The sequence below is a fragment of the Peromyscus eremicus genome, chromosome 14, assembly GCF_949786415.1.
Source record: "Peromyscus eremicus chromosome 14, PerEre_H2_v1, whole genome shotgun sequence".
Taxonomy (NCBI): domain Eukaryota; kingdom Metazoa; phylum Chordata; class Mammalia; order Rodentia; family Cricetidae; genus Peromyscus; species Peromyscus eremicus.
The window spans coordinates 14,889,316-14,903,577 of NC_081430.1; the positions used below are offsets into that span (position 1 = coordinate 14,889,316).

At 38.2% G+C, this 14,262-nt stretch overlaps 1 protein-coding gene across 35 annotated transcripts in view; it reads left to right on the plus strand.

Annotated features, from left to right (window-relative positions):
- Nrcam (neuronal cell adhesion molecule) overlaps positions 1–14,262 on the plus strand; it is a 68,058-nt gene that overhangs the window by 1,866 nt on the left and 51,930 nt on the right. For 12 of the 35 annotated variants that reach the window (XM_059278910.1, XM_059278932.1, XM_059278935.1 and 9 more), the window contains exons 2-8: positions 442–459; positions 2,951–3,056; positions 4,675–4,871; positions 5,584–5,706; positions 8,657–8,827; positions 11,180–11,291; positions 13,985–14,169. In XM_059278910.1, the coding sequence (XP_059134893.1) occupies positions 442–459; positions 2,951–3,056; positions 4,675–4,871; positions 5,584–5,706; positions 8,657–8,827; positions 11,180–11,291; positions 13,985–14,169 (912 nt within the window). Of the gene's footprint in view, positions 1–441; positions 460–2,950; positions 3,057–4,674; positions 4,872–5,583; positions 5,707–8,656; positions 8,828–9,311; positions 9,369–11,179; positions 11,292–13,984; positions 14,170–14,262 lie in introns of those variants that run through there. The other 23 variants (XM_059278907.1, XM_059278920.1, XM_059278908.1 and 20 more) reach the window with 6 other exon arrangements.

Sequence of the window (14,262 nt, forward strand, 5' to 3'; positions counted from 1 at the left end):
ATTGTTAGGTATCATTATCATGTGCATTGTGGTGTCTGGGATAATAAGATCAGAAAGTGAGAACTCAAATTAATTGTAGATTTCATCTGTTTTTCAAATTGACCATAATTATCAGTCCAGCACAATGTGTATAGGATGGAATTAGCTATTCCTATTCCTGGAAGTGTCCCCCTCCCCCCTTTTCTTCCTACAGCATAGCCTTTGTTCTTCCATATGCTGATGTGAGAAGCTGCTGCAGGGACAGAGAGAACTATGAGTGCCAGTTTCTTTCCCTTGCAATGTTACAACTTCAACTTTTACAGTATGGTTTTTATTCTAGATCAAACCAAGTAGACAGGATGCCCCCTTTTTATCTTTAGGGTGCTAACATTCTCATTACTAACATCTGATTTTCTTGAATCTTCTTTGCCCACTCACCTGCTGATACTGATGGGAAAAAAGCAAAGCTTCTTGGCGACTGTAAGTGTATTTCTACAAATTACTAGGCAGTGTGAAGATGTGACTGTGCCCTTGCTTCTTGAATTAACAGTGTGAATCAAGCAAACACCATCACGCTTTGTGATTAGTGTCTTTTTAAGCATGTTGCTTACTATAGCCAAACACCTCATTTGAATGCTAAGGTACAAATGCAATAATATATAACCTGCATGAATAATGGAGACTCAGATATTACTTTTGCCAACTTGCTATTCTACTAATATACAAGCTGTATTCATATCTGATGTAACTCAATGAGAAAATTCAGAACTTTGTAGGGAGGATGATCTTTTTTTTTTTTCAAATGCCATCAACTGGAACCGACACACTTTTTTTGCAGAATTTTGGAAGTTGGGTGTATGCAGAAGCTCAGTCAAGTCCTTCTTCTATGGTTTCAGCCTTCAGAACTGGGTAGAACAGTGGTCCTGGGTGTTATAAGTAGAAAAGCTCTGCAAATTAGAAGACTGACTTGAAATACATAGAAGGTAGAACACTTCAGCTAATTGTTCCTGGGAGGCTTCCTATAAGTAAAAATTTCTGCTGCTTCTGACAGCTAGATAGCATTTATCATCCAGTGAATAGATGATCCATTTTCAGACATTTTCCTTTGATGTTGAATTAAACAGAGGAATCTTGGTAAGTCACTTATTACTACAAAGCATTTATTAATTGCCATATGACCTAGCAGTGTTCAAAAAGATACCTCCAGATGGCAAACTCCTGGCACAGCTGCAGGCACAGGAGGGGAATGCCTGCATTTGAAACCAAATTTGCATGTCTGGCACTCTCTTACCCCACCCACCACATTCCCCCCAAGAAGAACTGGACTGAATGATTCCTAAGAATCCCTTCTATCAATGTCTTTGTTCACCATTTTGATGGTGTAGAACCTCAAAAATTCATTTCATTATCCCAAATGCTGTACTCCCAGAATCTGAGGTTGATCACTCCAAAATGAAGCTGGCCCAAATTAGAATCATGAGACACAACGGGACAGTCCCAGTGCTGGCATCTACTAAAAATTTTACATAACATGTGTTACTAATTCTCCCAGTTACTGTTGGAGGCCAAGTCAACTTTTAAACCTTCCATCCCCTCGGAGGGCTTACAGGGGTAGAGCCTCAAGTCTCCCAGCTAGTGAAAAACAGAGAGCCACTAACCCTCAGACAGAACTGCTGACTAACATTGGAAATTGACAAGATAAAGGCAGGAGTGTCCAAAGTGCCTGATGCAGGGGAAAGCAAGATGGAGCAGGATGCTTCATTGCACAGTCCCAAAGATGCCGCTCACTCCCTAGCATGTTGGCATGGGGGCCCCAGTAAGCCTTTGTCATGGGAAACTGCCCTACACTTCGTGCGATTTATAAGGACACCCCCAGCCTCTACCTACTACAGGTGACCATTCTCTCCCAACCCTACTTGTGGCAATGGAAACTTTCTCCAGATGACCAAGGGTCCCTGGAAGAGCAAGGGCAAATTCCTCCTGTTGCAAACAACCACTCTGTGAATAGCTTCCCTGAACCTGTGTTTAACAGTAGCCAAGCAGAAAGAAGGAGAGAATTAGTCTCTGCTTGGGGCCTTCCTGGTCAAGTCATTAGCCTCTCTGAATTACTAACAGAGGTTGAAATCATGGTCTCTCTAGTGCTTTCCCATTCTAACAAGAATCCTGATCTCATAGGAGGAAAGAGCCTAGAGTGGTCTCTGTTCTAACAAGAATCCTGATCTCATAGGAGGAAAGACCCTAGAGTGGTCTTAGAACAACTTGGAGAATATTCTAGGTCTCTAGATTGAACTGCTCTGGGTCAAAACAGTTATCTTTACAGTTTCACAGTAAAGGACTGGGTAACAATTTGAAGAGCACAATAGAAATATGGTTCCCTAGAAAGGAGAGTTTCAATCCCATTAATAGCCCAAATAATAGTGTTTTCTCTTCATTCCTAATTCATCTACCCCCTGGCTCTGATAAGGCAGGTCAAGGCTCCAGTTTAACAATCTTTTAAATATGAGCATGTCAAAAGTATGTTTCCCTGGGATATATTAATTTACATAATTAGCATACTAATGAGCTCTATGTCAGTAACTCTATCCTAAGAAAGAGTCAAATCTACCTTATAACTTATATTGAAAGATATCACTTGAAACAAAAGAACCATGAATTTCTCATTGTTACATCAGAAAAACAGTGTTTGAATATTAGATTTGTATTAGTAATCATTTTCCCAGACTTTTAGTCTGGAAAATGGACTTTGCAAGTGTGTGTGATGTGGCCAAAGGGAAGTTGTGTCCTGACTTCCCAACTTTAGGTGAGTTTTCATTGAAAGCCTAATGGGGATTTATAGCTACAACAGAAGTTACTAGGACTATTTGTGGCATATTTAGTCTGAGGCAAGTGATTGTAATATAGAAAACATGGTTGCTATCATTGATAGTAAATCATTTATTTCTTTACATTACTCTCCCCTTTTATAATTAAGTGGTACAGCCTCCAACCATCACCCAACAGTCACCAAAGGACTACATTATTGACCCTCGGGAGAACATTGTAATCCAGTGTGAAGCTAAAGGAAAGCCTCCTCCAAGGTAAGCATGCCTCCCGCCTTGATAGCATTTTAAATAGTAGGTAATCTCTGCAAATGTAGAAATGTTTGGAATTGTTGATAGAATAAGGAAGACCATGTGGAGCAACGTCTTTTTTAGTTGGATATTTCTCAGTATGAGTGGCAGCATGTTCTTTTGTTTATCTCACTCTTTTATCAATTCCCTGGCTCATTTCAGCCCTTTAAAGGTGTTTAATGTGTCTTCTTATGTCCTGCATATCTCTAAAGCGTCAGTTACAGGTTCACTGTCTCATCCCTCAGATTAATTACAGCTTGTTTGCTGAAGCATAGATTTTTTCATTTTTCTATGTAGTAGTCCAATAGTATGGAGAATTCTATAGAGCTTGATTGTTTAAAATGAGACTTTAAATGACTATTACATTGTAACTCTTAATTCTCATGTCTTAAATTATAACTAGGCATAATAATTTAAAATGACAAAAGAATGAATGTTTTAGATATTTTATTTGCATGTTTATATATTATAAGCCTTATTAAATTAGAATCTGAGGAAAAAAAAAAACTGCTTGGTTCTAGATACCCGTGTATGTCCACACTTCTATCAAAGCTTTACTCCAAAACAGTAGCCCCACCATATTTCCAAAAACCAGTTTTCAAACAGGCCTCAATGTGCCCTTCACCTTCATTCTTAGTGAAGGCCATACAAGTATGGCAAAACTTTATGTCACTAGTTAATGGTGGTGATTTTTTGCTGTGAGAATGAAGCTGTCCTGTATTCTGTGGGATGTTTACCAGTGTCTTTGCCCTCTGCCCATGAGATGCCTGTAGCCTGCACCATCGCTACCACCTGCCCTAGCTTTGGCAAGCGTAAATAGTAAGACAAGAACTCCAAGTTGGAAAGCACAGGGAAGTTTGACATGTGCGCCTCCCCGTTGTCTTACAATCACCAAGGTGTAACTAATTAGAACGTATTTAATCACATGAGCATTGCGACATTTATAAAAAGGCACCTTTTATATAACTAAACCAAGAAAAATGAATCTTGGTGGACAATTTGGCATATCTCCTAAAAATTTATATAACTATTTATAGAATTAAAAATTATAAAAATACACCCCATGTAGAAATACCACTTTTAATAACTAACATTTAAAACACACAAAGCCTTAACTCTCCTTCCTGTCTCCAGTTTGTACTTTGGTACCTCGAAACAGACCTGATCAGTTTCCCACTCAAAGATCACACAATGCTTATGGAGGCCTTTCCTGTCACCTTTCAGCCTAGAGCACATTTTTACAGACAGCTTAACTGAGTGTGAACAATGGTGTTTCAATAAAAATGTTAATAAAGTTCAGAGACTGTGCCTTGAAGACTTGTTTCTGTATTTTCTTAGAAAAATGGCATGCAATTTGTATTGGATTTGAGCTGATTTTAAAAGAAGTATGTACCTCAAAATGTAAAAACAGCACTTTTTTCTGAGTCACGATTTGGCACAGTATTTTAAGCAAGGGGACATTTTACTAAATAATGAAATCTAACAATTATTCCTGGAACCCAATAAAACCCAAGTTTTTTTAAAGGGGTACATAATCCCATTTTTCTAGACTATTAACAAACTTAACCCTTGATGTGTTGGGCAGCTTTTCCTGGACCCGTAATGGAACTCATTTTGACATAGACAAAGACCCTCTGGTCACCATGAAGCCTGGCTCAGGAACGCTTGTCATCAACATCATGAGTGAAGGGAAAGCAGAGACCTATGAAGGAGTCTATCAGTGCACAGCGAGGAATGAGCGCGGAGCTGCGATCTCTAATAACATTGTTGTCCGCCCATCCAGTAAGTGAGATTTGCCAATCAAACATGACCTTTAAAGAATAGACAGTTGTGGTTATTTTGGAAACATTTAAAGTTACGTATTTAAATTATACATAAAGAAATTTAAATTGATCATGAATCTTTCCATTCACAGAAATAACTTCTAGTCAGTATTTTTCTTTCCATGTGTATAAAACCACTTAGTCTGAAATGCTATTTTACAAACTTTTTGACGTTAAAATATGATATATATTCTCCTACAAATTTATAAGTGAGTATACATATATAATGCTGTATGCAATACAAATGTGTATATAGTTACTTATTTAGCAAATATGCTGACATTTAAGTTTTTTCCATTCTCTGTGGAGAACATGGCTTGCATCAAAGGTCATGTCTTATTGGTGTATTAGTGTGAATTATTAGACAGTGGATTAGTGGCTTGAGTCACGCTACCAATGGCAATAATTATATATTGATATAGTATATAGTATTATTACATATATTATTAATAATAAATATAATGATAAAGGAGATTTTTCTTTTTCTCTTATTATAGTTTTTTTTTAAAACTCTAACACCGTATTTAAAAGTAGTTCTCTCATTATTTAATGTAAATAAATTCTAAGTTACAATTTTCCAAAAACCTTGGCTACCTTTCTTTGTATTACTATCTTCTTTTTATTTTTGCATGAAGACATAATTCAGAAGGTTTTGGGGTTTTACTTAACAGGGTCGCCCTTGTGGACCAAAGAAAGACTTGAGCCAATAACACTTCGTAATGGTCAGTCATTGGTTCTTCCCTGTAGACCTCCAATTGGATTACCACCAGCCATAATATTTTGGATGGATAATTGTAAGTCTTAACACTAGTAATTTTCTTCAACAATCTTGTAGTTACTTGTTGTCTTAACAATTTACCTCTTCTTATGAACCATAAAGTGTTTATAAAATGATGTGTAGATGCTCAGAAAAAAACAGCTGCTTACTGAAATAAGTTCCACGCCACTTCATTCATTAACTGTGCCATGCACTGCTGTAGATCAACAACAACAGAAAATACAACAGGGGTAAGCTGAGGAGGAAAAGGAGGCAGACAGTAAATGCATTTTGAAAATCTGTATTAGTCAATGATAAATTTTATGGAAGAAATTTCTGGGGTGAGAGAGCACACAAGTAACCTGCATATCTATGTGGAAAGGGAGCACCAGTGCAAGCCCTGAGGAGAAGCATCCCTAGGGTGAAAAACAAAACAAAAGGAGACAGAAAAAACAAAGGAGGATGAGAGCAGTATCAGGGAATCACAGGGACTCAATGGAAAGTGCTTTTCTCTCTGAATGAAATGTGAAAATGTTGAAGGAGCACATTTATCTGAAATAAAATAGCTAGTAAGAGGATCATTTCCATTCATGTTGGAGCACATGGAGGGTGAAAGAGAAGTGGGGAGGGGCCAGGATGTGGCTCAGCAGGTAGCTTAGTGGCCGACCACTTTTCTAGAATCCATAATGGCCTAGGTTCAATCCCCAGCACTTGAAAAAGAGAGGGGGCGGGGACCAATTAGGTGTGCATTGCTGCAATCCAGGACATAGTTAATGATGACTTGAACTTGGGAGGTAGCAGAAGAGTGGGTTAGACTCTGGATATAATCTGAATGTAGAGCCTCCACAGAGGGAGAGATAGGAACTTGAGGAAAGGAACCAGGGATGAATATGAAGTTTAGAGACAGAAAACTGATTGAAAAATAGGAGTATCCTGTCCTGAAACTATAAACTAATAAATGTGCAAATATATGCTCCCTTTATTTATGTGGCAGCTGTTATGGATTGTGAGGGAATATGCAACAAATCCAATATAAAGGAATGATTTATGGCTTTGAGAATAACACTCTTCAAATATCACCATCAAAATTAGATGCATTAATCGTTCTTACTCAGAAATGATTTCTTGTTTGCTTAATAAAGAAATATGTCACATGGAAACTCTCCAAATAATCTGAATACATAGCCAATGCTTTCTGTGTGGTGCAGCTGGCAATATGTATGATTTCATAAATTTTAAAATGGTAGCAAACCATCCACCTTTCAAATTGACTTGCATCTGAAATATGAGGAAAAGCCAAATCCCTTAGCACTCTTGCTTTATGCATCATAAAAATATCCCTATCTGCACACCTTCTTTCCAAGTGTAATACAAAGGAACTCAAAGGGAAATCTCATGCCCCCTATTGATGTCCTTTTGCCTTACATTTGAGCTACCAGCATCCATTAGTCATGCAATTCAGGAGGAGAAAAAAAAAGACAATAAATACCCGTCTTTGGTGCCTTGGATTCATTAAATAAATGTATGTTTTCTGAGACAGGGTCTCACTGAGTAGCCCAGGCTGATGTTGAACTTGTTATGTAGTACAGATTTGCCTCAACTTGTCGTCTTTCCCTTTCAGCCTTCCAAATAGCTTGGATTTCAGGCGTGCACCACCTGCCTGACTCTCAGTGTACATTCCTTTCCTCAATATTTTAAAATCTATCCAAGTGGATTAATGTCTTAAGACTATAAATTTCTAAGCCTCCTCCTTGATGGAAACTTGGTAACACAATTCTCCAGGCTCCGACCGCCAAAGTTACTGCTGGGTTTTAACTACATCTTTGCATTTTGTGAAGCGTTAGGTCAGGTACTTGCTACTGGAAGAACACATATCCTTGCCTCAGGCTGAAGAAATCCTATCAGCAGATATGACACTGAGCCTGATGTTGCAGGGATGTGTGACTTGTCCAAGTCCCTCTCATCTAGGAGCTGAAGAAATCACAGTTCAGGCTCTGGCAACTGAGTCTGGAGCTTCGGGATCCTATTTGATGGTCAGATGTAATCTCATACACAGATCAGTGGCTTCCACTTCTTCCCACCCCTCAGCCATGTAGGAAATCCTCTTGCCATGGCCAAGACTAACTCCTTACCTGGTCCTGAAGGAGGACAATATTCTGGAAACTGGATTGTCGGTGTGCTGATGACTGATATTTAGCCCTTCCAAGAGTGTTTGAAGGAGACCTTGCCAAAGGCTGGTCACTTGTCCACAGCATCAACTTTAAACAAAAAGTGCCCGCCCTCCTGGCGCTTTAATTTTAGTACAAGGAGATGGCTGTTATGCATCCATATAATAGTAAAAGGTGGACTATGTCACAAGATGAGCTGTACATGAGGTGAGGGAAACCAGGTCTGGTTTCCTAGTAGCAGATCATAGCATCAAATAGTGGTATCATTGCCTGTTATGTTTAACCAGGTGTTGGCTGCTTGGTTCATCAAGTAGATCGTAGGCTCACACCAGGCTGGGGGACTGTTGTGCTTATCCCCTTGCTCAGAGCCTAATTTATGATAACATGTAACTCATGTTAATATCCTTACAAACTTTTCTGATGTGTTTTCTAAGACGTGTGTAATTAGAGACCAATTTGGATACTAGGAACTATGCAAACTTGTTATGGAACATTTTTTTGTTCCTACTTTCTTAATGAAATATTTCACTTCATGGCTCTAGTCCTATTACACTTTAAGCTCCAAGAAATTAGGATTGGCCAGGTCCAATAGAACATCTGTATCCCACATCTCAAAAACACAAAACAAAACAAAGCAAAAACCAAAAATAAAACAACAACAACAAAATAAAAAACAGTTTTATTTTACTAAAAGAGCTATGAGTAATATATATTTTTTCCATGGCATGTACAGAGGTATTAATAGATGGTTGTCCTGCTGATGTGGAGAATAGTAACTGTATGACAGAATGATCTAAGTATCTCTCTGTCTTCCTCCAGCCTTTCAAAGACTTCCACAGAGTGAGCGGGTTTCCCAAGGCCTGAATGGAGACCTTTATTTCTCCAATGTCCTCCCAGAGGATACCCGGGAAGACTATATCTGCTATGCCAGATTTAATCACACTCAAACCATACAACAGAAGCAACCTATTTCTTTGAAGGTGATTTCAGGTAAGAGCTCAGCCTTCTGGGTCTCTTTCAATGGTGTTTACATATGTGAATCAAATTATTAACGATTAAATACAGATCTTACTCTGAGGTAAACCAGTTCAATGATGAGGAAAATTCCCGTGAAGGATCACAAAAGCTTTAGCTTATGTGCTAGAAAAAAGCATGCTTACTCTAAAATATTGTGTTTTACATTTTTTACTGATTGCCATTCCTGTCTCTATGGCAACCTCCCGACTCTGTGGTGTTCTGAGCATTGGTGCATTATGCCTCACAGCCTTTTACTGGCATTTTTCCTGTAGTTAAAGTTGTAGTTGGGGGTGGCTGAGTGAATTAATGAGTTAGCCAGTATGATGTCAAGCCCTGTATTTACCTGGAAGGAATGGCCCTTAGCGTAGGCGTAGGCATTTGTTTTTGTTGCCCGGTGGTTTTTTTGACTCTTCTCCTCTACTTCTGTGCCCTCTTCATGATATTCTGTTTATTTCAGTGGATGAATTGAATGACACTATAGCTGCTAATTTGAATGACACTGAGTTTTATGGTGGTGAGTGACAGTGGTTGTAACTGATATTCTCTTCTTCATTGTAGACATTAGTTCACTAACTTCACCTCCATGGCTATTTGACTTTGTTTCTTTATGAAATTTCTAATTACATGTTTAATATCATTGTGTCAATGTCTGTTTCTTATGAGACTTAGCTATAAAATTTCAAGCATGTCACTAAAACATTTTCCATGATGTATGTGTAATTAAAGTTGTTATAATTTTTCATGTAAACCATTTCATATGCTCTAGAAAAAAAATCTTTCATATGTGTCCAGAGTTGTATTTTCCATATTTTGTGCTGTCTAAAAACTTTTTTGCATGACCTATACATGAACTGACTGGTTGTATTAACCCCTAGAATCTCATCAGCACCTACTGTAACTAACATAGAGTACATTCCATAGTAGTTGTCTAACCTTCCTTAAGTTTTATATGACATCATTCAGTAGAATTAGCAACGGTATTGTTCTTAGCTTTGTTAGAAACCCACTCACTATCTTCTGTGGGGGAGTAAACTTTTAAAAATAGACCATTCAGCTTCATTGTTTTAAATTGAAAAGAATTTGATTTCCTTAAGGAAAACATGGATGTTAAGCATAAAATCTTATCACTAAAAGTAAGGGCCTCTGGATATAAGGGCCTTCTTAATTCCCATAGGTAAAGTTTCTGCTGCATTAATTTTTTACCTTTGAGATATGAACATTAGAGAATATGGCAGGATATAACTTTCACCTTTATTCACTTAATACAGTCTCCCAAATATGGGCCTCAAGAGCTTTCCCAAGGCGATTTTTAGAGGAGTAAGGTCCCCCAACAAGTTCTAAATCCTGAAGAAAACTAATTTTTCTTCAGCAATGCCTTTTTGGTACTCAGTTTTTTTCTTCTGAGAAATGAGAAATTTACTACTTCTTCATTGGGTTTAAGAAGCATCAAGTAGATCATTTGTGGTCGCAACAATGAAAATCTACAGTCTTATGACATTTCCACTTGAAAATTTCCCAAGGACTTCAGTAGATAAGGCCACATTTTTTAAAATTCCATCAGACAAGAGGTGTTCTGTGTGAATATTTCTAAGCTCTCTGAGTTAGAGCCCTTTTATTTTGTCATTGAAAAGCTGATTTCAATGTGTTTAGCTCTGCTAATATTCTTTTTCTCTTTTTCCAAAGTGAGGGACCGAACCCAGGGCCTTACCCACTAAACAAACCCTCTGCCAGGCAGCCCCTCCTTCAGCTCCTCTGCTTTTAATCTTCATTCCTGGCATGGGATTTGCCGGAACTCTGCCAGTAACTGTCTAGTTTTGTTTTATTTTTCACAAATCTTGCAGTGGAGGAATCTTGAGATATAGTCAGTGGAATTGGCTATAATGTTATCTCCAGAATAAATCTAGATACTTTGTCCACAGTGATTTGCTGCTGAAAAAAAAAATCGAACCTCTTTCAAAAGACACACTCTTTCCTTTGACCTGAGCACCAGCCTTAAGGGATATGTAGTTTGATGAGCTGATTTTCCTTTGTTGAAATTTTGAGAATTTACCAGGCCACAGAAAATCGAAAAGACCTAACCCAAATTAAAGACACTTACAAGAGGGGCCCTGTCACCGTTTTGCTTGTGTGACCAAAATGTTTCTTTTCCTGCACACTGCATAAGTGTAAGGAGAGAGTGTGGATGCATAACTTAACAAATTTCAAAATAAGCATTAAACGGATTTGAAATTAGAGATTAGAATTTTAGGCAGCGTTTGACAATGACTGTGTTCCTAGAAACACACATCCATAATTTTAATGTGTGTTGCATTTTCTTGTTTGCAGCTAAACCTAGTAAAGAGAGGCCACCAACATTTCTCACTCCAGAGGGGAATGAAAGCCTCAAAGAGGAACTAAGAGGAAATGTGCTTTCACTAGAGTGCATTGCAGAAGGCCTGTGAGTTAACACATTCTATCCTGTTGCTTACTTCTTACCAAAATGTAGAAGACCGATAGACATTAATAACCCGGGAAGAACCATTGCCTTGTGCTTCTAATTTGACCAAAATTAAGAAAAATTTAACAAACATTTCCTGAGTAAACTTTGGATTCCATGTTATTGCTAAAATATTTTGATGTAATAGTGTTGAATTGCGTTATCTATGTCTATAATCACCTTATGATCACTGTGCTTTAGTAAAGGGGTAGAATTTTGCTGCTGTCGAATAAACAACCTCAGGACTTGGTAGTTTAAAATATTAACAGCCATTTAGCCTTGGTTATTTGTCTAGCACTCTGGTGGGGGGCATGGCACCTGAAGGTGGATTAACTGGGGTCATTACTCTCAAGGTCTGCCACATGGAGCACCTGACATGTTGGCGATGGATTTTTAGCAATGGTACCTTTTCCTATTGTCTGTCATCAAAAGCACACAGGTCATGTCACAGCCTAAGAACTGTGGCATTGTCTCTTCTCTTGCTTCCTGAAGGCAGACTGTAAAGCCCATGTGCCTTTGACAGGCATTTCAGGGAGTCCTTGGACAGATACAAGAGCAACTGTGAAGTTAGGTCCCTGTGACAGGCAGGCCCTGGATCGTCCTCCCATAGTGCCTGGCATCAATCAAGTGCCTTTACATGAGCAGAGCTGCTGCAGCTCTGAGCAGGATCCCAGGAGCAAGCTGCCTTCCCGTTTTGTGATTTGTGTCATCTCTGATCTGGCAATCCAATGATCCCATCATCTTTCCTTAATCCAGGAATAATTGCTTCAGGAGGCACATGGGGGCCTCTGCTGGCCAAGTCAGGAAATCACACTCAATATGACAGTTCTTCAGCTTAAAAACTAACAACATTCTTAAAGATATAATAACAACAACAAAATCAATCTTTCCAATGCTTTGTTGATACCCATAGGAGGACTGCCCCTTTCTGAACAAAAGCAGAGGAGGATTGGGTGGGGAGGGGAGGAGGAGATGTAGGGGGAGAGAAGAGGAGTAGAGGAGGGAAGGGAAACTGCAGCCAGTATGTAAAATATATAAATATAAAACAATAAATTTAATTTAAAAATCAGTCTTTCCTAACAGAATTTTTTCCAACTTCCATTTTTTTAGTCAAGCATCAGTACACCATTTAACAAGTTTCATATCTTAGTACATTTTACATTTTTAGAGTAGGAACATTAAATGTTTTCTGTAAAGTATGCTTGTAATTTGAACATATAAAAAAATCTGAACGAACTTTTAAAACATTGATATCTTGTGAAACCCTGGTGGGACGGTACTGATTACAAACCAGGGACTGTTAGGCTCGCCATTAAAACATTCCTAAATCTTAAAGATTGGTCAGTAGAGTAGGAGCCTTCCATAATGACTGACGGCTTTGCTCAGTGTAACCTGCAACATCGGTGTCTAGCCCCACCCCCTCTCACCTCATCTGAAACACGAGTCTAACTGTGAGGAAACATGTGTTGTAGGATTCTACACGTCACTAGTACTTCCAAACTAATCTCAGGTCTTCTGCAGCTTTACATGTTCACAGCATGTGTTAATTTTAGAAATTTCTTCATCAAGTTTAGAGGCTGTCATTTTGTTCACCCAAACCAACCAAAGCCATTGTTACAAACTGTCATTACAAGCATGTCTCTTGCATCTCTGATGACAAATACAATGATGTCTTGAAGGTCTAGATCAGTCTTTCTTCTTTACTATCTCTCAAATACATGGCTTAGTGCGTGTACACACACACACACACACACACACACACACACACACACACACACACACATAATGTGTTGGACAATTTTTTAAATTTTACCTCATGAAAACTTTCCAAAGATATTATACGAACAAACCATTCTTCTCATTAAGACAACTGGAGATGCTAAGGCCCTAGGACATTGGGGAATCAAGGCCAGAGAAGAATTTAAGCGAAGATCTGAGACTTTGAGAAAGATCTAACTCCATGCAATATTCTGACTTTTCATCGTCGAACCATTTGTTTGGATTTTCCTGATTTAAAAGGATAAAATTGAGTGAGAAGTGGCATAACATTAATCTGCTCTATTATTATCAATTATCACAATGGTATTTTAAGTTTTCACAAATAATAAAGGGAAGGAAATCATTTTAATTCATTAATCATTTTATTTACATCATCAGTGTGTCATAAAACAGGAAGTTTCATCAGTTTGACTGATAAATGTATAAAAAAGTCCAGGGACACTGATGTGCATGTGAGTTCATTCACTATATTTCTTTAACTCCAGCTGATGGGGAATTATAATACAATATGATTAATTTAATAATAATCTTTTGATTGATATGGTAAAAGTCTCTAGAGCATCCTCACTGACCAGAATTTGAAGAAAAGATTAGGTCCTTTAGTAAAGCCACCCATCTTACAGTACAGCATCACAGAAGTCAGACTTACGGTATGCCAGAAATTAGGATAGTTCTAACTACCTGAAAATTGGAATGGTTTCAACTCCAGGTTTTGAGTATTACTTATAAAAATGTGATGTTAATTGAAAGGTCTGCATGTTTGTCGTTATCTTTAAGCAAGTCATTGATTACAAACATGCATGAAAATTCACTCTCCAAAAACAGTCACAGGTGAACTCATCCTTTGTAATGTCATTACTTATTTATCCTCACAGACCTACTCCAATCATTTACTGGATCAAAGAAGATGGAACACTTCCTGTCAACCGGACGTTTTACCAGAACTTTAAGAAAACCTTGCAGATCACTCAGGTTTCAGAAGCAGACTCTGGAAATTATCAGTGCATAGCAAAGAACACACTCGGAGCTGTCCATCATACCATTTCTGTCACAGTTAAAGGTATAACTCCACCTCAGATGCATTCCCCTTGCCTTTGTGGAGACTCTGAAACTTCATTTTAATGTGCCTTTGATCGTGTTCTTCAGTAATGAG